Genomic DNA, 27,283 nt, shown 5'->3' with positions numbered 1-27,283 from the left:
AGGAGGGAGGGGGAGCCGACAGACGAGTGAAAGTGGCTGCAGGGAAAACGGGACAAAAAATGCAGGCAAACGAGTTAGCATTTGATGTTGGGAAGCTTCGAGACTTGAAGATATAATAGTCCAAAGCTGAAAGGCTCCGAACAACAATGTTTACATCAGAGAACCTCACGGAGGTATAATTTAATTTCTAATTTTTGGAAATAAAATCCAATTACCAGTTTCTATAAATAGACAATTCCTAAAAAAAAATAAAAAAAAATAAGTGAGAACTTATTAAAATCCAGGTGACGTGACCATTTTCTCATCATGAGTGATTATCTGTTTTACCCTATAATAAATCCTTTAGCATTAATCCATCATCCTCCGAGAAGCCTGGTGACAAAAATCTACAATGATGGCAACAGCACTCTTTGATTTATGACCTAGAAATAATCCATCCTCACAGCATGGATCCTACTGTAAATCAGTGGTAGTTTTAATGTTAATTTGTTCCAACAACAGGGGGCGCTACTATCCTACGCTGGTTATAAATTTGGTGCAAGACAGGTGTTGTGTCGAGTTTCGTGTGGTTGTGTACAGACTTAAGACTGTGTACAGACTGTGGCTGTGGACTGCTTTTGATGAAATAGAGACTGAAACAAATCGCCTGCATTATGGGATGGAGGCGGTGGCGCTGCTGCATCTTTTCTCAACTTCTGCTACTAGTGTGGCATTACTACCCCCTAGTGGTGAATACTGGAATTGTGTAAAAATGCGCAAACGCTTGTGTGCATTACCGGAAAGGAATGACCGAAACCTCATTTTATGGTGTATTTTCCTTTATGCAAAGGGCAAAAAAATTCACATACTAGAGCCTGCAACACGTAAGGCCTTCACTGACCTCTGCCACACTACGCAGATGTATGACAAATGGAATGTGTTTCAGTGTCGGTCGATTAATTTGTCCTTCACAGCAACACAGACACAATTATTTATTCAATTATAGCCGGAATGTTTGCGATGTCTGCGTGCAGAGGTTGTTTTCCCCCCAATGATGCATTTGCTGATATGATCATCTGGACCGGATTTATGAGTCTGACTGCAAGTGAGAGCAGCTACTATGAAGAGAAATGTGAGTTTTTAATTTAATATAGTCAACTCTTGGTCACTATTCTTATATTTAAGTAGGTGCAACATATACATATGTATAGGTTGATATGTTTTGGGTTTTTTTTAGTCCTACACAGCAGAAACTGTTTATTTTGGTGATTTCAAATCTTTTTTTTTTTAGAGATGCACTGTAATGCACCATGAAACTGTTCTGCAGTTGTGTTCTAAGTTTGGTGAGGATCAAGAATGTTTCGACCAAAATCCACCGATGTTTGTAAAAACTGCAAATCAAGTCATCCTTAAGTTGTTTAATTTAACAGAAATATGTCAGACAAAGGCACACGAGGAATTAAATTACAACCGATTGAAAACTGTGCGCGAGAGACGCAAAGAGGATGTAAACAGGTGTGTAATTCTGCAGGGAAAATGTCCTTTAAAACTGTGAAAACAACAGTTTCAAGACAACAAAAACAAAAAAACATGGTGCAGTCAGGATGACGATGGCAAAAACCCCCCATGCCTGTCAGAAGACGTTAAACATTCAAAAGAAATCATCTGTGACAAACAGAAACATGACATAATACATTAGGTGCTCTAAAAAATATGCTGGCGGTTAACGACTCAGCGATGCAACCCCCTGTGGAGCGCCGGAGGCTGCGTGTCGCCTCACAAAGGAAGAGTCTTCTATCACAGTACCGGTAGATTATGCAGCCGTGTTAAAAGACACCGACGCTGGTTCGGGGGGAGTCTGGGTGCGTGTTGATGGAGGGGGGGGCAGCCAGAGTCACCAGAGGTCAGCAGCGACTTCATAAACCAGGATTCATTTCCTCATTTCCACAACACTAACCGGACCCACCCCCCCTCGCTGTAAATACACTTCTGCAAACTTTTCACTGCTAAAAAAAAAAAATCACATTTTTAAAAATAGCATGACTAAAAATGTAACATATTGCACTTTAAACATCTGCAGATGAACAGTTACAGATGAGTAGTCACATGTTGGAAAACAGGCAATACGGAATGAGGACTAGAAATATTAGAGTAAAATCGCCATAAAAGAGCTTTTTTTTTTTTGGATGAGGTCAACAGAACACTTGGGGGAATCCTACTGTCACGTTGGACCTGTGCTAGGCCACGCCCACACCTGGCTGCACCACATTCCATGACATCATTGTGCACACGTGTGCACACGCAACAGAGGGAGATCTTCAAAGTGAAACTGAAGCCAAGAAAATCATTTAAAGAGATTAGGCACAATCTACTGATTTTTTCCAAACCCCCCCCAAAACATCACCTCTTTTCAGCCCTTTCCCCACTGAAAATGACAAATCACGTTATCATTACAAGCAGCACTTGTGGAGAAAAAAGAAATCTAAGGTTACATAAATATCGTTTGAGGTTAAATTAAAAGAGTTAGTGACACACATTCAAGTTCTGAAAGAGGGAAAAAAAAAAATCACATAAATGTGGTTTCAGTCCGATTTTTTATAAAAAGGCTCCAGTAAATGTTTGTCTTTGGAGGATTGTACAACCAATCCTCTCTGAGTGTGACATACGGGGGGGTCCAACCGTCCCCATCAGGCAGGCACCAGCATCCTGTCGATGGTGAGCTGCAGACGGTCCCAGTTCTTCCAGAATATGGTCAAAAAGCACACGCCCAGGATGGTGGCGACCACGTGGTGCCGGCTCCGCATCAGCGGGGCGGCGAACTTGGCGGCCGTGGAGACGCACACCAGGATGACGGTGATGATGGCCAGCATGATGTTGATGCTCTTTCCCAGCAGGACGCGGGCGTCGTGGCTCTCCAGCTGGACCGTCTGCTGCTGGTGCTGCTGCTGGAGCTCCAGCTTGGACACACGAGTCTGACAGGACTCCAGAGCCTCCTGATGGGGGGGGGGAGAGGGTGAGCTCGAGTGGCTGATTAACAAATGTCCTGTTGAAACTGCAGGGCAGCTAATTTGGGTCTCCAATTAGCCGGTTCTGCCCGACTGGCAGCCCACTCAACGGGGATGATTAAGTTTTTTTAATTAGAATTTCTGAAGACGACTCAATCAGCAGCAAGAGGAGGAGGCCGGTCCTGCGACGGCTCCGAGAAGGTCGGCTTATCTGCACGACAGCAATTTCCATAAACCACCTGGACGCCGGTCTGACGTCAAAGTGGAAACACTGGGAAACGTTATCGCCATAAAATATGAGCCACTTCCACCCAAATCTGTGAATAATGATGTTTTCCTTGACAAGTCAACGACTTCTAACACCCCCAGCACCACATTTGACGTGAGACCGTGATAAAATGAGGCAAAAATCACTCTGCAGCTCTTAAGCAACACGAGATGTGATCATCTGGGTGATACCTGGATGTCTCGAGCCCTCTCCTGAGCCTGGTAAGCCACCCTCTCCTCCACGCTGGCCAGCTCCTGCTTTAAATTAGCCATCTCGTGCTGGTGAAGCTCCGACAGATCGCTCAGTTGGTCCTCCAAACGCTCGTACCTACAAGTGGATGGAGACGAAACAGCTCCTCGTTTAGCTGGTAATATAATATATAATATAAAACTGAGGCGTAGGTTTAGGGGCCACGACGGCGCCGGTGAACGGACACACCTGAATCTCTCCTCCTGCAGAGACCGGCTGATGATGTCATACTCTTTTGTGAACTGGACCTTCAGCTCTTCTATGTCCTCCTCCAGTCGACTCTGGGTAACTCGGATCTCGCCCAGCTCCTCCAAACTCAGCATCCATCTGCTCTGCACGTCCTCCCCGGGCTGCTGGCTCTGACCCTGCGGCTGCTCCGCCAGCGCCGCCGCTCCTTCCGGGTTCCCGTTATTCTCCGCTGAAATCGAGGCGCTCCCCGAGGAGCACTCGTCGTCGCTGGGGTATCTGTTCTTGGCCACCATCGAGGTGCTGCTGCTCAGGCCTTTCACCGCGTCACCCGGCGGCGGCGGCGAGGAAGCGTCCAGGGAGATCTTGAAGTTGGCGATGTTGTCGGCGCTGCCGAACTTGTTCCTGATGATGTTGGCGAACTCCCTGGGCTTGCTGAAGAAGAAAGGAGGGGAGAGGGAAACGCCAGGTCCGATGGTCTTGATCTTGTCCATGGTTGGGTGCCGCCCGCTGCCCGTCATGTCCTTCAGCAGCTCCCTGGGGGACTCCCTCGGAATGGTGCTGTGTTTGACGGTGGAGCGGCGAGGGGACGGACTGGGCTGGACTTCGCTGTCCTTCATCTTGCGATGGTACTGCTCCAGCTTCTTCTGCATCTGGGCAATGTTCTGAGCCGACTTCTGGTTCTTCTTCTCGAACACTTGCTTGATGCGTCCCACTTGCTGCTTGTCTGCGCTGTTGAGCAGCTTCAGGTACTCGGCCACGTTCTCGTCGCGGGCGGTCTGCTCGATCTTCAGCTGCTCCTTGACCTTCAGTATCTTCTGCTGGAGGTTGTCCAAGCAGGAACGACTGCGCTGGATCTCAAAACCCAAAGCTGCTCCAGGACTCCCATCGCAGAGATCCAGGTCCAAGTTGTTCTCCGAAGAGCCCCGTCGCATTGATACCGGGACGCTCGGAGAACCGCCCTCAGAATTGCTCTCCTGCGAACAGAATCACAGAAATTTGATAAGAATTATTCAAATTTATGACGCAACATTCCATAATTACTTAAATAACCTGCGAGGCATCGTGGGCGCGGTTGTGTTATTATATGTGAACATGTGCACTCGCTGTGCACACTCGTGTCATTGCCACTGTGAGACCATCTGGGCGCCCATGTAATGCTCTTAGTCGGCGCTTCTGTCGCATTTGATGAGCCAGAATTTAATCCCGTTTGTTTATACTATAGCGCACAGATGAGACGGATGACAACATTGAGATAACAAACTATTAATCTCTATGTGAAAGAAGTGGAGCGTGCACGTCTCATCTAGGTCACCGCTGATGTCGCACGGCGGCCAAAGGGCTCAGGAAATCCCCTTTTCAGACATTGTCTCCTATTTTAATGCTACATTAGCATTTCCCATCTAACTACAGCCACGGTGCGGAAGTGAAAGAGAGGGGCCGCGGTTTTCCAGACGAGGTTAAATACAGGATCACACCGGTGAGGAAGGGCGAGTAAGGAACAAGGAGAGAAACTAATTAAGCTTCCGAATGTGTCACAGAGCAGCAAAGTCACGGTAGCCTCGCAAGATATTGGTATTCCATGACAACGGCGGCGTAATTATAGGTGTTGTGAGCTGTACAAAGCAGCATTATTCCTTCACAACTGTAACGCCGCCAGTTTGGAGCACGTAAAGAGATCACGGGCAACTCGAGCAGATTTAAGGCCCAATCCCGCTTAGCATTTCTTCATCATGACGTCATGGTTGCATATTGCAAGCTAAGGACCTTCACAGTTGTCGGGCGAGAGGTCGCCGCGCGCTGACACAACAGGAAGCGTGACTGTCAGGAGGGTAATTAAGTATGACTGGTCAGACTGGGATGCACAATGAGCAGCATACAGCAAACAGCCCCGTTCGGCCTTCGGTTTGTCTGCTCACGTGCGCAGTCCTGCTCGCGCGCGCAGTCCTGCTCACTCTCAATGGACTAGTCAGACCTGTTTGTCCAGTGAGTCACTGCAGAAATCTCCGGTTAGTATTTGAATGTGTAACATTGTAAAAAAACAAAACAACAACAGAACAACACAGAAACTGTGTCACAATCACAGGTAGGTTTCACACGCCGCCATATTTCACTCTGGCTTTCTACAATTATCTTTTGTTGCAGCGGCAGCTGCTAAATATTTTGCTTAGGCCCACTTTTCTTTTTTAGATATCTAAAAATTCCAGGCTAATTCCTGGCTAAACAAGGCGGCTCCGTGGAAAACCCCGACTATTCTAAGGGACCTGACCACTGGCAGTGACTGCGTCTCACCAGCAGGGGGCTACGCAGGTGCCCTCAGGTTGGTTTGTGTGTCGCGGAGCAGCAAAGTGTTGGTTCTGGCAGGTGTAGACAAATTTAAACAGTTTTCACCTGCAGGTTTATACAATGATTCCCTGAAAGTCATGTAAGAGCAGCAGGGTGCCACCACAGCGCCCCCTACGGACGATATCTCATCAGAACGTCTGCATTTTGCAAGCTCCCGAACAGATCTTTCCTTAAGGGTGCACATTTATTCAACATTTCATAATTATAATCACAACCAAGCTGAGTATTTCAGTAAACTCTTGTTTGGCCATGCTTGCTTGTTTATTTATATATGTACATTGTGGTGCCCATGAATGCTCCTTTCTGCCTGGGGGATCTCGGCCGATGTCCTCATCCCGACCCCCCTTCCCTCCCTCCCTCGCTCGCATCTGTCCTTTTCCAACAACAGGAGTCTTTGTGTGCCGGGAAAAAAGAAACACTTTGTCGTGATCTACCTCTGCTCGGTCCGGGACTGTGAGGGGCGAAGCGCCGCGATGTCGATTCGCTGGCCCGACGTGACGTGACGTCCCGCCCCAGGAGCCCTTTCCACCAAACGCAGCGTCCTTTGCCAAAACAATCCCCTTAAGCACATGAGCCGTCCTTTTGTCAAACCTGTTTGTCACACAAAGTAAGAGGAGCCCGATATCCTCCCGCCAAAGGGAGGCTTACGTGTTTTTGAGTTATCAAACCGCAAACACAAAGAAGTGCTTGTGTGAGCCAACAGCTTGAGCTGCATGCTATTTCTGCGGTGCTGGAACTAAGCTGCTTCCTCAGGCCCCGCTCCCTCAACCCTTAAATCCGATAGACCCTTTTCTGGGTCGGAGGAACGCGGCCTCATAACGTACAGCACCTTTTCTTCTCTAGGCACAAACACAGCGCCAACATTTACCCTCGAGTGACGTCAGAACGGGCAAAAAGTGCCTCTGAAACTGCCGAGAATCGGCGACGACGCCTCGGGCAAAAGCAAACATGCACGGGAGCAGAGGACTGGGAAGGGAATCGGCTCGATTTACGCGTCCATAACTCATGGAGACAGACCGGCGAGGGTCCAGCCAAAAAAAAATGTCTGATCCAGCTGGAATGAGGAGTGATCCTTTTGTTATAAGAGCCATATGGCCTCTGGCAGCGCGAGGCCTGATTCATGAGGAGCAGCTCAAATAACACGCCCCAGATGTTTCACGCCCGCCGGAGGGACACGGCGAACAAACGTGACCGCTTTCTGAAAAGGCATTTTGCAAAAATGCCGCGGCGATTTAATAAGCCTACTTCCACAACAGGTGCTGGTCTACATTTTTTTAATGCCCCCCCCCCCGACTGTAATCTGAGGGCAGCCCTGGATGAGTGGCTCTGCTAAATGAATTAGCCTCACGCCGCTGAAAACATCCTCCCAAATATGCCGAGGAGTTGCCCTACTTTTCCCCGACATTTGTCCGTTGCTCTCCAGGGGATGTTGGACTGGGAGGGGGAAGCAGAGGGGGGGGGGTTGCTGAATGGGAGGCGGGGGCATTTTTACACCTGGCTCTGATATTCTGACTTATGCTGAACAGCAGATCTGATAACAGTATATAAGTCAATATTCACATATAAACTAGTGTTTTTATGTACCTCTGAAACTTTTATTGCCTTGAAATCAGCCGTGTAGTTGATTTATAGATGTTTTAAGAGGATTTATTGATGATTCTCCTCTGACTGGCTGGACGCAGAGGCAGTTTAAGTTGGAAGCGTTGCCATAAATCAAAAGTGAGCGGGAGCACACCTCATCTGCACCGATTCCTAAAGGAGCATGGCGGTCCTCAGTTCACACCTCAGCCCTGAGCGAGCCCCCTCGTCCCCCCATGCTGTCCTACATAGCGTTCATGTGGCGTCTGTCCAGCAGCATGATGACCCATTTAATATGCTGACCCCCCCAGACAGCATAACATAAAGATCCAGCCGCATTAGCCTCAATTTTAGCCTAACGGGGGAGGACAGCGCTACGTAAATCCACCACGCTGCTTTTCAGATGCATTCTGGGGGTAAAACTGCAGCCGTTGCTCCACCGCAGCGCGCTTGCTCAATCAATGATTGAGCTTGTGATCCATTGTCCGCTGCAGCACCAGAAGGAGCAAACAGAGCAGCAGTCCGGTGCTCAGGTCCCAGAACATGTGCAGCGGCCGTGCGCTCGGTGATTAAGCGCTAGTGGAAGGATAAATATTGGTTCAGATTAGCAGACAGCGCAGAGACACGATACGTTTCCTGCTGCATGCACATTGAATTCTTTAAAGCATTTTCTTATGCAAACAGGAAAATGTCCTCGAGTAGGAGGAAGTGATGTCTGCAAGCGGTCACACTGTAGCAGCGGGCCGGAGAAGCACGAGTTGAGGAGAACGGATCAGCCCAGACGGGCGCACGGACACGTGAGCAGCTGCAGGAATCTGAGGAAGCTGGACCGGCGTGCCAGTGCGGGGCACAGGGTGGCACTTGTTTAGCGTCCCCTCTCTCAATGGGACCGTGCAAACCAAATAAACGCTCACACAGACACACAAGAGAGCCGAGTTGGCACCCTGAACGGGATGGAACAAAACCGTCTCTTCAGAAGGGAACGGGACCCCAGAGGGGAAGACGCCTGTGGTGCTTATTGGTATTCCCTCCATCTGATCTTCGTGGATAAAAGCTTTCTCCCACTCACAGCAGAGCGTGGGGGGGGAGAAGGACGGCGGCAGGGGGGACGTCTTTGATTGTAATGGGAACGCTGACCCGGCATCTCCTCTTCCACCACCCATCTGTATCCCACAGCTGCCTGCGCCGCCTCTCTGGCTGCAACAGTCTTAAAACCAGAGTCTGAATCCATTCACAAAAGGGGAGGAAAGCAAAAAGAAGCTGAGGTTGACGTCCGTAGTTCCCTGAATGACTCATTTCCAGGAGGCCAGCGAGGAGCATTACTTAAGACGTATTTGCCGTTTTCTCTGAACAGGCCGGTTCTGGGCTGAATCAATAGCCCATTAACACCCCCTGCATCCCATGGCCCCTGCGGACTGTGAGAGTATCGAACAGGATTCAATTAAGATAAATATCCAGCGTTCAGCAGGCTGATTGAGTGACGGGGGAACCAATCACAGGCTGAGAGCTGACTAACTCCTGGTTAGGACACTGAAGCAGGTCAGAGCCAGTGGTTAAACTCCTAAATTAGTCAATCCGATTATTATTTATCAAAGGCTTAATTTTAGTCTTGCCTCATCGGGGCAATTAGGAGCGTCGCCCCTTTCTCGTGGGGCAACTATGGTCATTCACGGTCTCAAACGCCACTTGTACAGCATGTTTTCATGTGGCTGTGTGTCAAACGTGGTGTTTAAAGACGTGTTTCAGATATCTACATCTGTGGTTCTGCTCCTCGTCCAGCTTTTGGCTCTTCCACAACCACACCACCCCAACGTGCGCTTGGAGGAAAAACCAATCCTGACCTTACACCAGCCCCAACCGGTGAGCCGAGCAGCTCTCGTCCGCGTTGCCTCACAACCGCCCGTCGAGGGTTAAAGCCGTTCGGGGGTGTTGCGTCATCACTGGCCTCTTACCCACTATGCCTGCTGGACAATGGCTTTTTGAGGAACCAAAGTGGTATGTTATTTGAGGCCAACAAAAGGAAGGGAAAACATAATTACACACTTCAGCGGTAATAAAAGCAGGCTGATCACCAGACACATTGATCCATTACATGCTGCCATTAGACTGTTGATGCCAAAACAGCCTAATTGCTCAGCGCGGAGCAAAAATAAAGTATTCAGCGTACGTTTGCTCTAGTGGAGAGATCATATTTGATGAGAGGAGGAGTTCACGTCAGACAAAAAAAAGGGAAAAGGGAAAAAAGGGAAACCGCTCAGCGTGAAGATGACGGAACGGCACATTTAAAAGTGTGTAAGGGGCGGATGGCGAGACGGGTACAGCACCAGTGAAACCAGCCCCTGCACCGACCTTCTGGTTGGACCAGACACACTGGACGGGACACCGAGCTTCTCCAGCCGGTGCGGCTGAGAGCACCTGGTTAATACTGATGCAGATCAGTCCAAGCCTTCAGGGGATTTTTGCCTTTTTTTGGTGCTTCGGGGCGCAATCAAATCGATCTGAAGGGCAATTCAGTCAGTATTTAGTTCAGGACTTTAGCTGTGGAGAAGAGATTTAGAGGAAAGACGACAGATTTATTCTCGCAATTCATGGAAAATCAAATGCTGTAACGGATCAAATAAAAGGGCTCAAGACTTGTTTTTTTTATGTTGCCTAGGAACAGAAATAAACCAACATTATCATGCTGAGGGTGGAAACAGTTGAGGAAATGGCTCAAATATCTGACAGAACAATATCAGACTCATGTTATGACCTTAAATGTGTGTTTTCACACCAATGTGTGTTTTCACAAATGTGTGTTTTCACACCTCTTTTTACAACAGAACCAATCCTTGTCATTATAGACAGTAATTAACATATTTATAGTTGAGCGTTAGCGTTTGTGTTTAATTACTTTAAAAATGCATTTAAATTTTTAAAGGCTAGAATATTGGCCTCAGAATTACACTTGTGCAATTGTACCCTTAAAAGTACAAAATTAACGTCCCCAATATGGTCCTTCCTGGATGTTTCAGCATATTCCGAACTACTGAACAATGGCTACATCAGCCCATCAACGAGAATAAACGGACGCACTACCCCGGAGGCCTAATGGGAGTCAGAAAACACTGACAGAGACGCTCAGACCTCGAAAACATGAAAAGGGATGTTTCCTCCCCGTTGCCCTGCGCTTTCAAGTGGTTTGTGGCTCTTTGTGCCGGAACCGCGCGGCTCTGAAACGGCGCAACTGGTTTCACATAACAGCGATGTGGGGCCGGTCCACTGTCACGCACCACGGTGCCAAACACGCCAGGCTTTACTCACCATCCGGCTGCTGCCGCTGAGGTATTTCTCTACTTCATATAAACTTCGCACGGAGACGTTGGCGCTGGGCATAATAGTCCGGGGGTTGCGCGCAGTTCGGGGCCCAGATGGTTCTTCTCTCCACGGCCGAGGCAAGTTCACAAGTTACGCCTTATCTCGTTTCCATGTTTAACCCCGTTTCTACACTCCCCTGCGCTCCCTCTCGCACACGCACACACGCGGACGCAAACATGTGAAACGCACTGACGCAAACGCACACCGGCTGCGCTCAACATGCGAAAAGTCCGCGCGTAACCCCGCCTCCTCGTGCGTGTGCGCGGAGCGAAGGAGGGGTCTCAGACGACGACAGAAATGAAGTTTTTTTGGTTTTTTTGTTTTAAAAAAGGGAAGTTAGTGGCATTGTTGGGAAACCTGACGCGCGCGTTTTTTAGTGTCGAAATGCAAAAATAAGGTAGAGTTTGGACGCCAAATACAACCAGACACGGCTTCTTCCCTTTTTACGTACTTTTAAAAGAACTTTTACGGACGCATTGAATATAATTATCAGACTTGAGTTAGTTCACATCGTCTTGAAGCAATATAATAACACCGTATCTAACACATGGTGTGATGCATGAGCTTAAAATGTGCAGAACCAAGTTTCACTGAACACCTTCTTCAATGTGGCGGGGGCATGGGAACAGTCCAGCAGCCCCTGATGCATTCAGTGTGGGACGAGCTAATCTAGCCGAGTGTAAACAGAAAAGGCCTGTGCTGCACTGCAGCTCAATTAACCTTTACAGTCCCGCACAATAAGCCGGTTTGTGCTCTGCAAACAAAGACATGGAGAGAATCCTCGTTCAGCCCTGCAGATTATACAGCGAGCAACATCCACGGGCGTGGATTAACCTCTGCCCCGAGGGCAGGTCAGGCCACGCAGATGTGACTGTGCTGTGGAGGCTCGGAGGAGCGGAGCGGCTCACCCGTGGTCCGGTTCTGGAGGCCCCCGATGAAAATGCTGAAAGGTTAAATCGCCACGAAAGAGGTAAATTGGCAGTGTGAGACGGGGATTTTGCATTATTAATTCAGAAGAAACACAGGATCTCAGAACATCCGAGAGGCAGGAGGCAGGCTGGGATCCCCGGGGCTGGATTTTGGACTTTAGGGAGAGGGGAGAGATAAGGCCTTACCGTCTCTACAGGGGGACCCTGCCGGAGGGGTAAATGTCCGATGAGCTAAAACACCAACCGACTCCAAAAGAAAACGAAAGCATAAAATGAAAAACTGTTGGGTTTTTTTAATTCTTTAAAATGGTCTTTTTTGTTTGTTTACATTGATTTGTGCAACAGAATTCTTGAGTGCCGGAGTCCAGGGTGCATTCTATACACAGACTTATGTACACAACAACTTCAGCCTCGGGGTTCTCCCAAGGTTTTGACAAATGATGCCGTCGGATCCTTTGGATTGGCGAACAAATAAGGTCAGAACTTTTAAGGACACCTCACAAAAATATTCACATGGACACATAATTATAACCAATATTAAAAAGCTTGACCCGGTTGGGGAAAACGTCCAAGACCTGCCCGAAAAAAAAAAAGGAAATTGCTGCTACCAAGGAAGCATTAAATAGGAGGTAAAATGATAAAAAGCACAATCTACAACGCAGGTTCTGAAGGTTTATTCCTGAGCAGGCCTGGGGTTTGTCCGTCCTGCGAGTCAGAAACCGCCACCACAGAATTCCTGCGGGATGCTGTATCATAAATACAGGACGCTTCGATCACTTGGTGACCCCCGTCCAGTTTTCACAGCTGGATTGTCCGATTGGAGGAGGAGACGTTGCGTCAGACTGCGGAGTCCGTCTGGCTGTTGTAATCGGTGGTTTCCATCTTGAGGATGTAGGGGATGATGCTGTCGATCTGCACGTTGCCAATGAGCCCGGCGAAGAACAGCTCCTCCGTGACGTTGGCGCTTATCAACCTGAGGGCGGGCAGACGCACCAGCAGCTTGGAGAGCCTGAAAAACGAGGACACGGAACTCAAACGTGTGCACGAGAGACTTTCCTGCTGCGCCCACGTCGACTGACCGGTAGCAGTCTTCCGGGTAGGTCCTGGTCACGTAGTCCTGCAGCTCCATGTAGGCCTTCTCCTGAAAGCGCTCTATCTGTGGGGTGTTATCTATGCCTGGGTGGTCTGGTGCAGAACACACACACACACACACACACAGGGTGAGGACAAACATCGCATCCCAGCGGAAACTGGGCCGACCGTCTCCTACCAGGGCTGAAGAGCACGATGGCCTTCAGGTAGGCGTACTCGTAGGAATCGGGGGACAGTTTCAGCATGCTGTTGCAGAACTCCTGCATCCTCCAGATGTGCTCCATCACCAGTTTCACCCGCTCTGCCGACAGTTTCTCTGCAGGCGACACGCAGCCGTGAGGGTCTGAGTGTTAAGAGGGTCAAGAGCGGCGCGGCTCCTCGTACCTTCCTGCAAGCTGGTCTGCAGATGGTTGATAATGGCACTTAGAATGGTACCGACATTCATGATACTGGAGCACTGGGCCATTCCCAGGGCAAACAGCTCGTTCCAGCAGGCCTTCATCAGGTTGATGTCGTTATCTTGACCACTAGGAAATAAGGGGAGGGTTTATTTATTGTTGCGCAGCTGCACCACTGGAAGCAGGAGTCTGTACGAAGACCCACCAAAGGGTTTGAAAGGCAGGAATGGATCGAGCCCAGTGCATCGAGAGGAAAAGCAGCCGAGACGCCGACTCGCAGATGTAGTTGACGTTGAGGTACTCTGGCGCGGGCAAAGGCATAACGAGCTGAAGACAAGAGGAAACACTTCAGCGATTATGAAAAAACCCTGGAGCTCCGGAACACCAGAGGGGTTGGGTTTTAGTAGGGATCAAGATCAGCGCTACCTTGAATGGAATATGAATATCAGAGAGCAAAGATCCTTCCAGCTCCACCACAGGGCCCGACTGGTCCCCTGACATCAGCTGCATGGTGGCCTCCAACGACTCTCCTGCCGAGCTGTCGGCGGGATGCAAGGCTTTGGCCAGGGTGTCAAAGGCTCTGGCAGGGCGGGGAACACGATACACAACCCTTTTGAGTGAGATGTTTTTAAAAATAAAACACACACGACAGCCGCAACAGATGCTGCATTTCTGAGAGGCTGTTAATGTGATTAGACCCTAAAGAGCTGAGTCACAGAGCACATGGCCTTATGGGAAATTGCATTAGAGCTCTGTTATAACCAGAGGAAAAATAAAGCCCCGGGTTGTAATGTTCCGGTAATTCCTCAGCAACCGGCTTTAGAAACAGCACGTCCTCAACTTCCGTCTCACCGGGTGATGTCGCTCGCAGACTGCTCCTCGGCCTGGATGTCGGTCATGGAGCTGTCCCCGTTGCTGAGCGTCTCCACTCCCATCAGGTCGTTCCCATCATCGCTGCTCTTGTTCAGATGGCCGAGAGACGTCACCACGTTGGCCAGCGTCCCCAGATCGCCTTGAGAGGGGTCGTCCTGGCAAACAGACAGAACCCCGTTAGAACGGAGGAACCTAATTTTAATGTCATCGTGACATTTATTTGCCTGCGTTTCATTTGGAAAATGTAGAAATAAAAGATTCCCAGGCAGTAAAGCAAACAAGAGCAGGTACAGCGGAGTGAAGTCTGTTTCCTGTTTTCAATCATGGGAAATAATCTGATCATGTGAGGTTGCACAAAGCTGCTTACAACACGCGGCGCCTGGTAGCCACCGCTAACATCATGGAGCAGAACAACAGCGCGGGACAGGAAGGGAGGTGCCACGTGTTTTCATCACCTCAGGCTGGACTAAAGGTGTGTGTGATGTGGCACGGATGCCACGAGAGCCGCATTCTAACTGCACGGGTTTCTGCACCTTCTCAGGAGACGTTGGAATCAGGATGGTGTTTTCCAGCTTGGAGAAGGGCTGCTGGATGTTGAGCAGCATGCTTGACTCCAGCACACTGGTGGACCTGGACAATTTAATCAGCATTTCACCATAATGGAATCATATAACGGTTGTATTTATGCTCCAGTGGGCCTCCTATTCTAACAGATTATATTAGATCTAACATATATCACGTGACGGCTTTAAACCCCTATTAGCGGCCGTACCTGACAGTTTCCTTGTCCGTCACAAACGTGGGTGTGGCCGCCAGCGGGCTGCACAGGTTCTTGCGGATGTAAATCTTCTCCGTGGAGGCGGCACAGTTGAGCGTTTTCTCTCTGGCGGTGACTTCCACTGGCTTTCTCTCACACTGCACAGCTACAGGCACAGCAACAGGCATTACACCCTCTTAAAACGGCACGTCCACGGCTGTTGGCAACAACGTTAGAGCCTCTTACAGTCTTGCTTCATGCCCAGAGCGATGCAGCGCTGCAGCCGACAGTACTGGCAGCGGTTTCTGTGCAGCTTGTTGATCGCGCATTCTCCAGAGCCTCTACACGTGTACACCAGGTTCTTCCTGATACTGCGCTTGAAGAAGCCCTTACAGCCCTCACAGCTGACGGCGCCGTAGTGACGTCCTGAAGAAGGAAGGTTTTTAAGTTGCCGACGGAGGGCTGATGCACATTGTCACAAAAGAGCGGTGCGAACATCCTACCCGAGGCCTTGTCTCCACAGACAACACAGTATTCTACGACTGGCTTCACAAGGCCAGACTGGTCGGATCCTTCAGTCACAAACTGCCAAGAAACAGAGCGAGATATTGTGAAACGGCAAACTGCAACACACATCAGCTGACTTAACGTGACCTCGCTCTATTCAGAAACAAGAGTCGTCAGTATGCAGTGGCAATACCTGAATCTGTTGCCCAGCCAGATCAGGGGAAGCAAACAACAGCTGGTTAACCGCCGAGCCGTCTGAAGAAGTGAGGATAACCTTGTTAGGTGAGCCTTCCTGCTTGGCCACAATTACCTTCCCACCGGGGGAATAGTCAGCATTCGTGAGGATAAACTGCTGCTTTCCAGGGGAGGATGGCTGAAGTGCTGTGACGATCTGGATCTTCTGGCCAGTCTGCTGATCAGTTACAATCTATCACATTCCCAAAAAAAAAATCCTCCATTAATGCAGGACAACGTAGAACATTTGAGAGACACGTCGGTTGGATGGATTTCACTGCAATGATGTGTCAAAGTGGGAATATTTCGATATTAATGGAAACGTCATCTCACCTGGATTCTGTCTGCTGAGACAAGCTGAATCCTTTGGGTCTGCCCATCCATTCTGATAATAAAAGCACTTTCTCCCACTGTTTTCACATCAGTATCCTCTTGAGACAGCTAAACAAGAGCAAATACACCTTTTATTTATTAATCAAAAGAAACTGAGTAATAAGGGATACATGATTTAAAATGAAACCATTATACTGCTGTACTGATGACAAAATTAGTGTTATAAGTTCATCTCTAATATAATTTACCACTAGTAGAGCAATTGTTTTAAGATTTGCTGTCACTAATTTGTTCCACCTTTAGCTAAACAACACTTTAGACAATAAACAGAGAGACAATAAACAGAGAGACAATAATAGAGGCGTGTGTTTGTTTGTAGCCTGTGCTAAATTCTAGCGTTAGTTAGCATTAGCCTAAACTATACTAATGGTGGGCTGGTTTGAAAATACACCAACATCGCCCTGATTCGATAAATAAAGCGTGGTGCGGCCACGGCAGTGACCCAAACGGTCTCTTGAGAGTCGGCTTTTCCACTCGATACGGAAGATAACGGTATTTCTTTTCCTGTGGGTGAAAGGTCAACATTGAAGGGTTAAAGCGTGCTAGGGTTCAGGCCCCGCAGTTCCGCAACCAACAACGGCACTTTGTTTATGTTTAGACCACCGCAAACTCACGCCGTTTCTCTTCAAGAATTTTTACATAGTTGCTGGTTCAACCCGGCAATACCCGGTGCAAGACTGGGACGAGCCATCGTCGCGTTTACATTTGAATAAATAAACCGGGAGCGCAGTTTGCAGAGAATAGTTAGCAATGCTATGATAGCAGCTAACGCGAGCCATCCTTGTGGGCTAGCTGGCGGGTCCACGAACGCCAAATTAATAACTCATTGTCATTGTAAGATCCGTGGAAACGAATCGACGTTTTAGAATATTACATACCTGCGATCGTGGTTGTATTTATAGGCCGATAGTGTCAACAAGCTATGTTAGCCGTGCACTAGCCTGTAGCTAATGGCTGCCTTCCTGCTGGAGACCCGCTGAACACTCCCTCCCTCTCTTCCTGTGTTACCCACCGCTCATATCTCTCTCAGAAATGCATTTAATTAGGACTTTTTTCCTTACCAGTCAAGAGGTTGTTGGATTGTGTATTATATGTCCTATTAACAAAGTAATATTAAGTCTGGTGCATTTGACGGGAGGGTCAGAGTTCGTGACCCTTTCCAAGTGTGAAGATTCTGCGCATGCGCAGTTGCTTCGAAAACTTGAAGCGGTTTTCTTTCCAAATTTAATTTTATCAATAAACGTGTACTTAATTTTAATTTATTTATGGGGGGGGGGGCTTACATTTAAAAATAAAGACATGTCTTTGATTGAACGTGGTTTTCTTTGAAAAAGACATCACATGGAAACGGCTGAATATCCATTCAGATTTGACAAAACACAAATCATAAGCCTGTGAAAACGTTTTATTTCAGAGTTTAAATGTGGGGAAAGTACAATTCACAAAAACTATGTACAAAAGATGTGAATGGATGTACAGTATTTACAACCATCAAAATTGAAAGCAGGTGCAATGCAATTGAAATGGTGCTTATTCACAACTAAATATCCAGGTGTGTCTTAAGTGATGGACTTTAATCCTAACGTGATCTGGAAATTGTGCTTTTCATAATTGGGACAATTATTCCCAAAAATCACAAGGCACCGAACAACAGTTTTACCCTCTAAAACCTTTTTGACAAAATGTGAGTCAAAATATTCTGACGATCGACGCTAATAATATGTTACTAAAAAAAAGTCATCAATCTTAAAAGGTAACAATCTAGACTAGCTGCAACCATCTGTGCAGGGATATCAACAGTGGGAACATAATTAAAACATATCTGATGCACAGAATAAAATATTTGCAGCTTAGAATTCAGAGAGCACTGAGCTAAAACACTGTCAAGAGTAAAAAAAAAAAATAGTTTTTTATCATTACATGAGCTGTTAAAGCACAGTAGCCTCCCTGAACGACTCAATCCATCTGGAAAAGAAAGAAAGACAATGAATTTTCTTATCACGATATGCGACACGGCTTCCCTCTCTGTCCCGTACCTCTGCGCTGTCTGGGTGTCGTCGGCTTTAAAAATGTAGTAGAGAGTGTGTTTGTGATACAGCTTAAACTGCACCTTGTGCAGAGCGTCAGCCTTCAGCAGGAAGCCCAACAGGGGCTGACTCTCCAGGGCAGCCACGTCCTGCGCGGGGACACAACAGAGCGTCAGACGTCGCATCATTTATCTGAGGAACTGACTGACGGGAGAGCTGACCTCGCTGGCGGCGTACGTGTACAGGACCTTGTCCTTGATGACAAACCACAGCCTCTTCCAGTGCTTTTTATTGCCCTTTGACCTCTGCAGATACCCACTCATGGTGGAATTTGTGCTCGCCGACACCTGGAAGACGGTACAATAATGATGATGTACGAGGTGGTTGTCGCCCAATGGCAGCATAGCATCGCGGCGCTGTGGCGTCGGCTACCTCTTTCAACGCCGCCGGTATTCTCTTCTGCTTCCTGGTGAAAGCCAGAGGAGCTTTATTCCCAGGGGACACAGTCGCCGACAGGTCCTGGTCACCTGACGATGGAAACGGAAGTTGTCAAATATTTCGTCCTTTCCTGTCACCAGAATACGAGGACGAGTGAAAGAATTTACTGTTCTGTTGCCGAAGAATAAGAAAACACTGGTCGCACACGCGTGCCACCTGGTTCTTCAGGTACTCAAGGTAGCATTTGTTGGAAGAGCAAGACTGGCACACCACCTGATGGGCAGGGAACACAAACCACACGCGTCCTTAACTCAAACTACCTGAGAAGTATTCAAAAAAAAAGCTTTGTGTCGCTTTACCTTCCCACATGCACGGCAGTGATGGCGCCTCCACGTTAGGGTGAACTCGCAGGTGCAGATCATGCACATGGTGGCGCGCGGGTCTGGGATCCATATCGGCGCTTTGGAGCCCAAAGGAGCGCCATCGCCGCACTCCCCCGGAGCCATCTGGGAGAGAGAGCAGTGAAATCTCGCCCAGGTTTGACCAGGACGACACATAAAGCTCACACAGGAAGTGGGTTTATACCTCTTCTAAAGGTCTTCCAGATATGAACGAGATCTTCTTCTTGGTGTAGTCGTCGATGGCTTTGCTTATGGCCTCCAGCCACTCGTCCCGCTCCGACGCCGAGCTGCGGCGAGAAAAGAAAGCGGATGAAGCTGCGAAGCTGCTTGAGCAACAGGCTGATTCTCCCCCTTCTGCTCGTTACCTTGCCGACAGGATAAAGGAGCGCTCCACGCTCACGATGTTCAGCTCGTTCTGATAGGCCTCCTGGGTCGGTTTACTGACCTGCAGACCATTTCATTGACCTCAGACTGGCGTGTTTGACGTCATTTTGAGACAGTAGGAGAACAAAGAGCGGTTCTCACCTTCATCCCAGCCAGAGACAGCATGTTTTTTAACTTGAACTGGCCTGACTGGACTGGAATGGTGTACAGCAACGTGTCGTTAAACTAAACGGCAAACGACAAGAAGAAATTTCTGTGGCAGTTTACTGGCAGAAAATGATCTTAACTCTTTGTGCTTTCATTTGCAATCTGAGCTTTGAATGCTTCAACTGAGTGGAAATAGATAAATGAAGCGCCAGAACTCATAAAAAAAGACATGCGGTAAAGGAAGGAAGTGGGTTGGGTTTTTTTCTCAGTACCAAGAAGAACATTCTGGGTTGCATGACCTTCCTGGACAACTTGTTCAGGACACCCTCTTTCAAAAAGATCTGCAACACAGAAATAAGGACACGTCTAAAAATTCAGGAAGATTAAATACAAATCTGAAGCGTCCTACAGGTTTAATGGAGACACTACGTCCCCTCAGCTTTACCCGGCCAGGCTGCACTATCTCATGATGTCCATTCAGCCTGGACTGGACCTGGAACATCTTCTGGAAGATGTCCTGAAATGGTGGAGAAATGGGGGCATCAGTAGGGAAACACGTCTGGAGGTTTCAAGAATGTCTGATTTTGGCTCTCACCCCCTGTTTCATGATGTCATTGGCGTGATTGGCCACCTCCTTTACTATGACCAGGGCGTCTGGGTAAAAGATGCCATGATTTTAATTTGCCTTCATTCCACAAACCGCCTGTTGCTTCAACAGCACGTGGGAGGAAATTACCTTGAGTGTCCTTGTAATCATCTGAATCTTCAGACAGGTTTCTCAAATAATCTGAAACACAGATCCAAACACCGACGGGGTTCAGCTTCAACAGTCCAAGCAAACAACAGCGAGCCAACATGCGCAAGTACTGTTGTGCAGTAAGCTCCAGGAATCTGATCTGAAGTCAAAATCCTAGATGAAAGCGTCTGCAGGTGCTTACGTAAGCAAATTACGCAAGAGTGACGCGAGGGACATTCTTTACTTTTGGGTCACCGCTGACCTGTCGGACTCTTGTCACAAGCCCACTCGTGATACAGCTCCTGTTATGTCACCAAATCTGATTTGGGCTTTACTTCAAAAATCTCATTATGAAAGATGGAAATTCCACAGAGCTGTGTCTGTTGGCGAACAGCAGGGGGCAGCAGAGTGTCGGTGACGATCAGCTGCGGAGTTGGTGCAACGTTTTGGGCTGCAGACAAACCATCGGAACTAAAACTGACTCCGCATGCGACGCGTAATCGATCTAATTCTGTTTGACCTGTGAGCAGGAGTTGGTACTGAGGGATCCTCTGGACGGGTTTCAGTAGGTAATGCTTCAGAGCCAGGTTTGCGCAGCGAGGACTGGCCTGGAAGAAAAGTTTCCCGGAATGAACTTCAGACACATCCTCAACATTTAAATAAACATAACCTCATTCACCTAAAGGCCACGCCCCCTAACCCCAGAGTGAGAAAACAGGTCAGTCGAGCCTCGTTACCTCAAACTCTCGCACCACGGCGCTGAACGCAGGGTTTCTTTTGCACTGCTCTTCCAGTAGAGCCACATTCTTGTCGTACTCACGGATGTACGTGGAGTACATCTTCAGATACGGCCCTTTCTTAAGGAAAATATCTGCAACCTGAGCATGCTCCTCCCTGCAGGCGTCACAAAGTAAAACAAGCATATACGTATGTAGATTATATCGTTGCCGGGCGAAGCTGAATATGAAAACAAAGTACCACTCGGAGACTCTGAGCTCCAGCTCTTTCAGCAAGTCTTGATTGAGTTCGTAGAGCTGTGGGAGGGAGTACAGGATCTGGTTGAGGAGGCGCTCCTCAATCACAGGTTTCCCGGTCTGACGAGCAGCGCTGGACACGGCGCCACGGAAGTCCTGCGGGCAGGCGGTGGAACGTGAGCACGGAGGGGAACGTTTTCTAGTCAATCAGATAGTTCTGGTAGGATGCAGAGCGAACTCCAATCATGCTTGACAGGTCACGTGGCTCAAAAATACAATCATTTATGGTTTCACGAGTTTAGGACATTTTTTAGAGCCTAAATGCAGCCAGTTCCTGTGAGAAAGAAGACAGAAACGATGAAATCCTACTTTATCCAGCTGCAGGTTTTAAAAAGACACGACTCATTTTACTGGTACCCGATTCACACGAAGCCTTTTCCGAAATTACGAGAAGACGGTGACTCGGGGCTGGAAATGAGGTGCGGGGAGCTCGAGAGCATCGGCCCTGCTCCTCTTTCTGATGATGTGGAGCTTTGTTTGAGTTTTACCAGAACGTGGGAAGTAAAAGTGCTTCCAGAGTGGGAGAACTCCTGCAGAAACAAGCAGGATCTCTGCTGACTGAGGGTGAAAGAGTCGACGGAGCAGCACGTTGAAGCGTAGCTGACACACAAGTGTTTTTATCTTTCAGTCGCTGAAAAACAGCGGGATCTTATTCCCCCCCCCCCCCCCCCCCCCCCCCCCCCCGCCGCCCCGGAGAAAGCAACAAACAAGCATGAGCTGAAGTCACCCCAACCTTTTCCACAACAGGAATGTTTCTCATTACTGGGCTTCATTCCTCTCCGGTCTACAGAGACGCAAACACATCCTGTCTGCGCTCTCCGCTGTAGAGTCACGGCTGGTGACTCAGCACTACTATAATCAGGTTCTGTGACCTTTGTCCATCCAAACATCTGCTCATATGATTTTACTCATCATTTAGATGTGAAAACAAAGAAGCAGAGACATAAAAAGTCCCCAAGAACGTGATGAGTGAGGTGATTTCTAAAGCTCTTCTGGCTCTGGGGACATAGGGGCAAGATTTTACAGGCCTTAGTTACTAAGCAGTGTGTTGTTTTCATCCAAACAACCAAATCCAACCCAGAAATTTAGACCCGATCAGCTGAAACTATCTACTATGAACCAGTGATCAACATGACGAGCAGGAAACAGGTCCAAAAACACTTTTCACTTGCGGAAGTAAAGCCGGCACCTCATGTGAAATAGTTGTTTATCGAGCTGTTAACACCTGCGTTTGTGTTTAAAGACTCTAAATACTCACCAATTACAGCCCTGTTAATCATAGTCAGCATCTCCCTCGTACTCCGTCTTACGTTTTATCCACTTTTTGGGTGCAGATGATAACATTTTGGTGGCATTTGACCGTTACAAATGATGTCTATTCAATAATCTTCACAGGAAGGACTACAGGAGTGTGCCAGTGTTATTTAGCACATGTGGCGACTGTGGCTGCTGATGGTATCCTGACAGAGTTGCTACTGACTGAACGGTGTGTGTACTCACAACATGGAGCAACTTCAGAACATCAACAAACCTAAAAAACAACAAAAATCGTGAATTCACATACAGCCACAATTAAGCAGCATAATTAGAAGAAGTCGTTCTCTTACACGCCCTCGGAGGTCATAATCTCCGTGGCGATATGGCGGATCTTATTCTTCTGTCTCTCCTGTGTCTGATAAAAGAGGCCAAATCGGACTCAGAAATGCATCAAATTATCAGAATAAGCAGGTCTGCTTCTTACTTGGCTCTCCTCTGGCCTCTCGGCCTCTCCTTTGCTCGACACGGAGCTGCTGTCTTCCTCCTCGTCCGAGCTGTTGGCCAAGATATCGTCATCAGAGTGGCCATCGTCCAGACGTGCCACCTCCTCATCCACAGAGCTTCTGCCAAAACCACAAGTTAGAAGACCAAATAAAGTACATTCGGAGCATCGGATCTGCTGTAGTGGGAGACATCTGGAAAGGGAGTTATCATGTGTCATGTGACCTCTGGCCCTGCTGTTTGGCTGAATGCCATCGGCTCAAACAGGAACAGGAAAATGAGCAAATCGACGCACAAAGCAGTAACCATCACACCTTCGGCTAATCGTGCATCGTGTCCTGAACTGAGAAGTAGCTGCGGTGCATAGCTAACATGCTTTGCTGGAGGATTGTGTGAGAGGAAAGTACATCCCTGGGGAAAAAATGCAGAAGAAATAGTCCAGGACTAAGCGGCTGGAGTCGGCTGTGCGCATTAGTGCAGTTGCAGGTTTATAATAACCGACCCATTGATCTGGAATTGTTCTCTACAAGCTGCTCGACGTGTTTTTACCCACGTGACCCAGAAAGAAACATGACCCAGCCAGCTGTGTGTAGCCAAAGTGAACTCTCCAAACCACATAAAGGTACGTGTTTAACTCAGCTAAGCACCAGTCACAGGTCGCTACAGTCACAATGACTCAAAGCTTTTTGATAATAATAATGTTCAGATGATGATAATAATAATAATAGTAATAATAATAATAGAGCAAGCTTCCTGTAGCTTCCTGTAGTCACACTTGTTAAACTGAGGTTCACCTACCAAAACAAAACAATGTAAAGGATGCCTTCAGGGCACCCTGATACATCAGGACACAACAAAACAGAGACATCAAAGAGAAATCCGATGTGCAGGACAGACATGAAAGGCTACCTCTCGCAGTCTGATGGCGTGCGACAATGTTGGTGGCCGTTCTCCTCCAGGGAAAGGTACTGGTCGGGCTCCTCATAAATGCCCTCGTCATTATAGGCTGGGCTCGTCCACGCTGGCAGCGGTAAGAGCGGGCGGTTTCCAGGGGAAACGGGCGACAGAGTGGCCGAGCCGATCTCCACGTTGATGTAATCTGCGATCTCCTCATACAGAGACATGTCCTCATAGTAAATATCATCTCCGTCCACCCATTGCTCATCTTCGATCACAGGACTGGGGAGTTTCTGCTCATATATGAGCAGCCCGCCGTCGACGCTTTCTTCAGCGCGCGCTGCCGCACCTCCGGGGATCTGGTCCGCCTTTGCCTTCGGCTTGGGCAGCATCTTCAGCTTAAGGTCCAGCAACTTCTGGAAAGATTTCTTCCTCTGTCCTTCGGAGCGAACGAGGTCAGCAGCAGAAAAGGACTTGGATTTGTTTTTGCTCAGGCTGGACCGGGAAGGCTTGACGGACGCAGGTGTGAGGAAGGTTCTGCTCACCTCCGGCTTCAGAGCACCATCGGCTGGGTTCTGCCGTCTCTCCTGATCACCGAGCTTCTCTTGGTTCTCCGAAGAGGAACCGTTTGAGCTCATCCACGCCATCAGACTGCTGGGCTGCGGGGGTTTCTTCGGCCCTACCTTTACCACACTCTCCCCGACGGCGCCCGGGACCACAGGAGGCTCGTGGCAACCAGTAGGATTACGCGCAATGTCAGTGCAGACCATCGCCCGATCGCGCTTCCTATCCCTCTCCTCCTTTCCAGCCACTTTGCCTCCTTTATCCAGAGACACCTGCATTTGAGGGCCGCTGCTGTCCCAGCCCAGGTCTCCCCCCTCGGCATCCTTTGGGAGCTTCTGAGGAAAAGAGGTCGCTGTTTTCTCAGGCACAGACAGAAGAGGCTTCTTCCTGGGCGGAGGGTCAGGAATGGCGCAGGTCTTCCCCGCAGACAGAAGGTCTGGTTGCTTTTCAACAGGTGCTCCAGCAGACGGCGATGAGACGCTTTTCCCCTCTAGTAACATTTTCACCTCTTTGACGTTCAACGCGGCCCCGTCCCGGCCTGTAATCTCTTCATCCTCCTCCTCCACCTTTTCCTGACTGGCGAGTGCAGCCGTCCGCAGCTTCCGTGGTACAGGGACAGGTCTGGGAGGACCTGCGGATAGTGGTTCGGGTTGGGACGCCCGCTCCGAGCCAAGAACATCTTCCTCTTGACCTTGTCCAGGTTCACCCTGAGGTCCCACATGACCGTTCCTTTCATCGCTCCATGTTCTGTGCGGAACGGGCGGCCTGATGTTCCCACTCCGGTGGTCTGTGCGGAGGTTTCGCGCCGCATTGAAGGTTCCTTGAAGAGGTTTGTTGAAATTTTCCGGGATTATTTGGTTATCAAAAGTTCTTTGGCTTTTAGGGAAAAGCTGTGCGCTATCTTCAGTTTTGCTGTTAACTTTCTCCACTTTGTGAACGTTCACCGATTTATTCCCGACGCACCTGCAGTTTTCTTTACTGCACAGACAAATGGGAATAACATAATCCCAGCCTGGCTTTTTGTTCTCTCGGCGAACGTCTCTCTGGGGGTAAAGCGGACCCTCAGCTCGCTGCGTTTCCCGATGAGGAGGCTGTGAGGTGAGAAGTTTGGATTCCAAAGCAGGGCTGAGCCCGGAAAGGCAGGGTTTGGGGGCCACCAGAGGTTTAGCTCTCCTCTGTGTGCCAGGAGACGGGAGGGAGAGGCCATCTTTCCTGAGGGATGAAGGGGACAGCAGCGGCCTCTGAGGCTGAACCAACTTTGGCTTCGGGGCTATGGGGGGTTTGTGCATACCTGAGCGGAGACAGTGAAGATTATATACATATAAGATTATATATACATGTAAGATTATGTAGTATTATATACAAAGATACTTCAAATTAATCCATCAAATTTAAATCCAAAACAGGGGAAAAGATTATGGACTAAAAGCAGATTTTGGATCTCCAGATGCTATATTTGATGCTTCATTAGTAGTCGGACAGATGTTCAGCTCATACAGCAGATCCTAACCTACAGATTGTTGAGGGTAAAACTGCTATTAAACCCAAGCCCCCACGGGGGTCAAATACCACATGGCATTTGCTCCCCCGTGACATAAAACTGCAGAGAATTCTGGCTAACGGCTCATGTCAACAGAGGAGGAGGAGGAGGAGGAAGAGATGGGGTGCACCCGCACTGGAAAAGGATCACTCAAACTGGCACATCTGGCTCAACCAGTGTCCCAAAAAAATCCCAATTGACTTGTCAGATGTACCCCCCCCCCCCCCCCCCCCCCCCCCCCCACACACACACACACACACACACACACACACACACACACTGCCAAGAACAAACATTCAACAAGACAGTTTGACACTCGCCCCAAAGACTTTAGTCCAAATCCAGGACACATTCCATTACTAATTAAACAATGGCTGCCTGTGGCCACGCTTTCTGTCCGCTTACCCATTAAAATGTCATATTCTGTCTACATTTAAAACTTAAAAAGCGAAGAAGTGGAGCTTGAATTGTAACGCTCTTTAAAGTCATTCATTTGTCATTGGAAATTGAGTTCCTGTGCTGGTTCTAGTTCCCTGGAGGTGCCTTTATTAGTTCAGCGGCGATCGCGACTTTGAGCCGCCACAACAGGTAGTCCCTTACCTGGCCTCATCATCGCGTCTCCCACTTCGGTTCCGGTTTGTCGATATTCGCGAATCACTCCAGAGGGATCGGGAGCTCTTCTGGATCCGGATGCATTACGGGGAAGGTCCCACGCCAAAAAGTGCCGTTCCCCCCCGTTTGTCCGCGTTAACGCGTGTGACCGTGTGGCGCACAGCTGAATCCCTGTGGAGCTGGAAGAACGCTGCTGAGCTTCCTTTTTGGTTGTGTGTTCCCTCCACCAGGGGGCGCCATAACACTCATAATGCATCAAAACAACAGGCTGTCAGGCAAAAACACAATCTATTTGTAGCAGAATTCAACGTTACATCTAAGTCAAGATATTAAAATCCATGGTTAAAAAATGGATATATCTTTTTGTTACCTGTGTTGATATTCTGCTCTTCAGTGCACAACAATTTTCCACTTACACAAGCACATTATCTGCACTCATCATCATTGCTAATATTACCACCACAGTTATGACCTAATGACGTAGCCAATGAACTCAATACCAGAGAGCTAAATGTGTTTGAGGAAGCAAAAGTTAGCAAACAGCACTTTAGTGGTGCTATTTCTGACACATTGGAAGTTTGGCAGTAGGGAAAT

At 48.5% G+C, this 27,283-nt stretch overlaps 3 protein-coding genes across 8 annotated transcripts; all 3 read right to left on the bottom strand.

Annotated features, from left to right (window-relative positions):
- Positions 1 to 1,385: 1,385 nt before the first annotated feature.
- LOC101072331 (transmembrane and coiled-coil domain protein 3-like) lies at positions 1,386 to 11,204 on the bottom strand. 3 transcript variants are annotated; one of them, XM_029841357.1, is made up of 5 exons: positions 10,915 to 11,204; positions 9,961 to 10,109; positions 3,691 to 4,664; positions 3,444 to 3,579; positions 1,386 to 2,972 (listed from the first exon to the last, which is right to left on the bottom strand). In XM_029841357.1, exons 3-5 carry the CDS (start codon positions 4,620 to 4,622, stop codon positions 2,667 to 2,669), a joined length of 1,374 nt encoding a protein of 457 aa, XP_029697217.1. In that variant the 5' UTR covers positions 4,623 to 4,664; positions 9,961 to 10,109; positions 10,915 to 11,204; the 3' UTR covers positions 1,386 to 2,666. The 3 variants fall into 3 exon arrangements, with proteins under 3 accessions (XP_029697217.1, XP_003967707.2, XP_029697218.1); XM_003967658.3 differs by lacking the exon at positions 9,961 to 10,109 and having other exon boundaries at positions 10,915 to 11,203; XM_029841358.1 differs by lacking the exons at positions 9,961 to 10,109; positions 10,915 to 11,204 and adding an exon at positions 6,468 to 7,468.
- A 971-nt stretch (positions 11,205 to 12,175) lies between these two features.
- nr2c1 (nuclear receptor subfamily 2, group C, member 1) lies at positions 12,176 to 17,396 on the bottom strand. Of its 3 annotated transcripts, XM_029841356.1 has the most exons (15): positions 17,213 to 17,396; positions 16,092 to 16,199; positions 15,835 to 15,951; positions 15,718 to 15,723; positions 15,521 to 15,602; positions 15,264 to 15,443; positions 15,033 to 15,183; positions 14,794 to 14,890; positions 14,240 to 14,415; positions 13,814 to 13,967; positions 13,593 to 13,714; positions 13,374 to 13,516; positions 13,168 to 13,305; positions 12,977 to 13,082; positions 12,176 to 12,906 (listed from the first exon to the last, which is right to left on the bottom strand). In XM_029841356.1, exons 2-15 carry the CDS (start codon positions 16,140 to 16,142, stop codon positions 12,735 to 12,737), a joined length of 1,695 nt encoding a protein of 564 aa, XP_029697216.1. In that variant the 5' UTR covers positions 16,143 to 16,199; positions 17,213 to 17,396; the 3' UTR covers positions 12,176 to 12,734. The 3 variants fall into 3 exon arrangements, with proteins under 3 accessions (XP_029697216.1, XP_003967706.1, XP_011605834.1); XM_003967657.3 differs by having other exon boundaries at positions 15,718 to 15,951; positions 17,213 to 17,395; XM_011607532.2 differs by lacking the exon at positions 17,213 to 17,396 and adding an exon at positions 17,030 to 17,185 and having other exon boundaries at positions 15,718 to 15,951.
- Positions 17,397 to 17,541: 145 nt separating this feature from the next.
- LOC101071888 (FYVE, RhoGEF and PH domain-containing protein 6-like) lies at positions 17,542 to 26,925 on the bottom strand. Of its 2 annotated transcripts, none has more exons than XM_011607531.2 (21): positions 26,678 to 26,925; positions 23,986 to 25,828; positions 23,060 to 23,198; positions 22,926 to 22,990; positions 22,819 to 22,849; positions 21,263 to 21,414; positions 21,022 to 21,178; positions 20,805 to 20,892; positions 20,285 to 20,335; positions 20,144 to 20,202; positions 19,994 to 20,065; positions 19,821 to 19,889; positions 19,543 to 19,626; positions 19,383 to 19,462; positions 19,202 to 19,304; positions 18,976 to 19,122; positions 18,784 to 18,889; positions 18,611 to 18,705; positions 18,400 to 18,525; positions 18,188 to 18,327; positions 17,542 to 18,116 (listed from the first exon to the last, which is right to left on the bottom strand). In XM_011607531.2, the coding sequence occupies exons 1-21, from the start codon at positions 26,688 to 26,690 to the stop codon at positions 18,080 to 18,082; spliced, it is 3,657 nt and encodes a 1,218-aa protein (XP_011605833.2). In that variant the 5' UTR covers positions 26,691 to 26,925; the 3' UTR covers positions 17,542 to 18,079. The 2 variants fall into 2 exon arrangements, with proteins under 2 accessions (XP_011605833.2, XP_029697215.1); XM_029841355.1 differs by having other exon boundaries at positions 23,060 to 23,195.
- Positions 26,926 to 27,283: the final 358 nt, after the last annotated feature.

The sequence above is a fragment of the Takifugu rubripes genome, chromosome 9, assembly GCF_901000725.2.
Source record: "Takifugu rubripes chromosome 9, fTakRub1.2, whole genome shotgun sequence".
Classification (NCBI taxonomy): domain Eukaryota; kingdom Metazoa; phylum Chordata; class Actinopteri; order Tetraodontiformes; family Tetraodontidae; genus Takifugu; species Takifugu rubripes.
The sequence above is the reverse complement of the archived record's forward strand: the minus strand, read 5'-3'. Positions and strand labels throughout refer to the sequence as shown.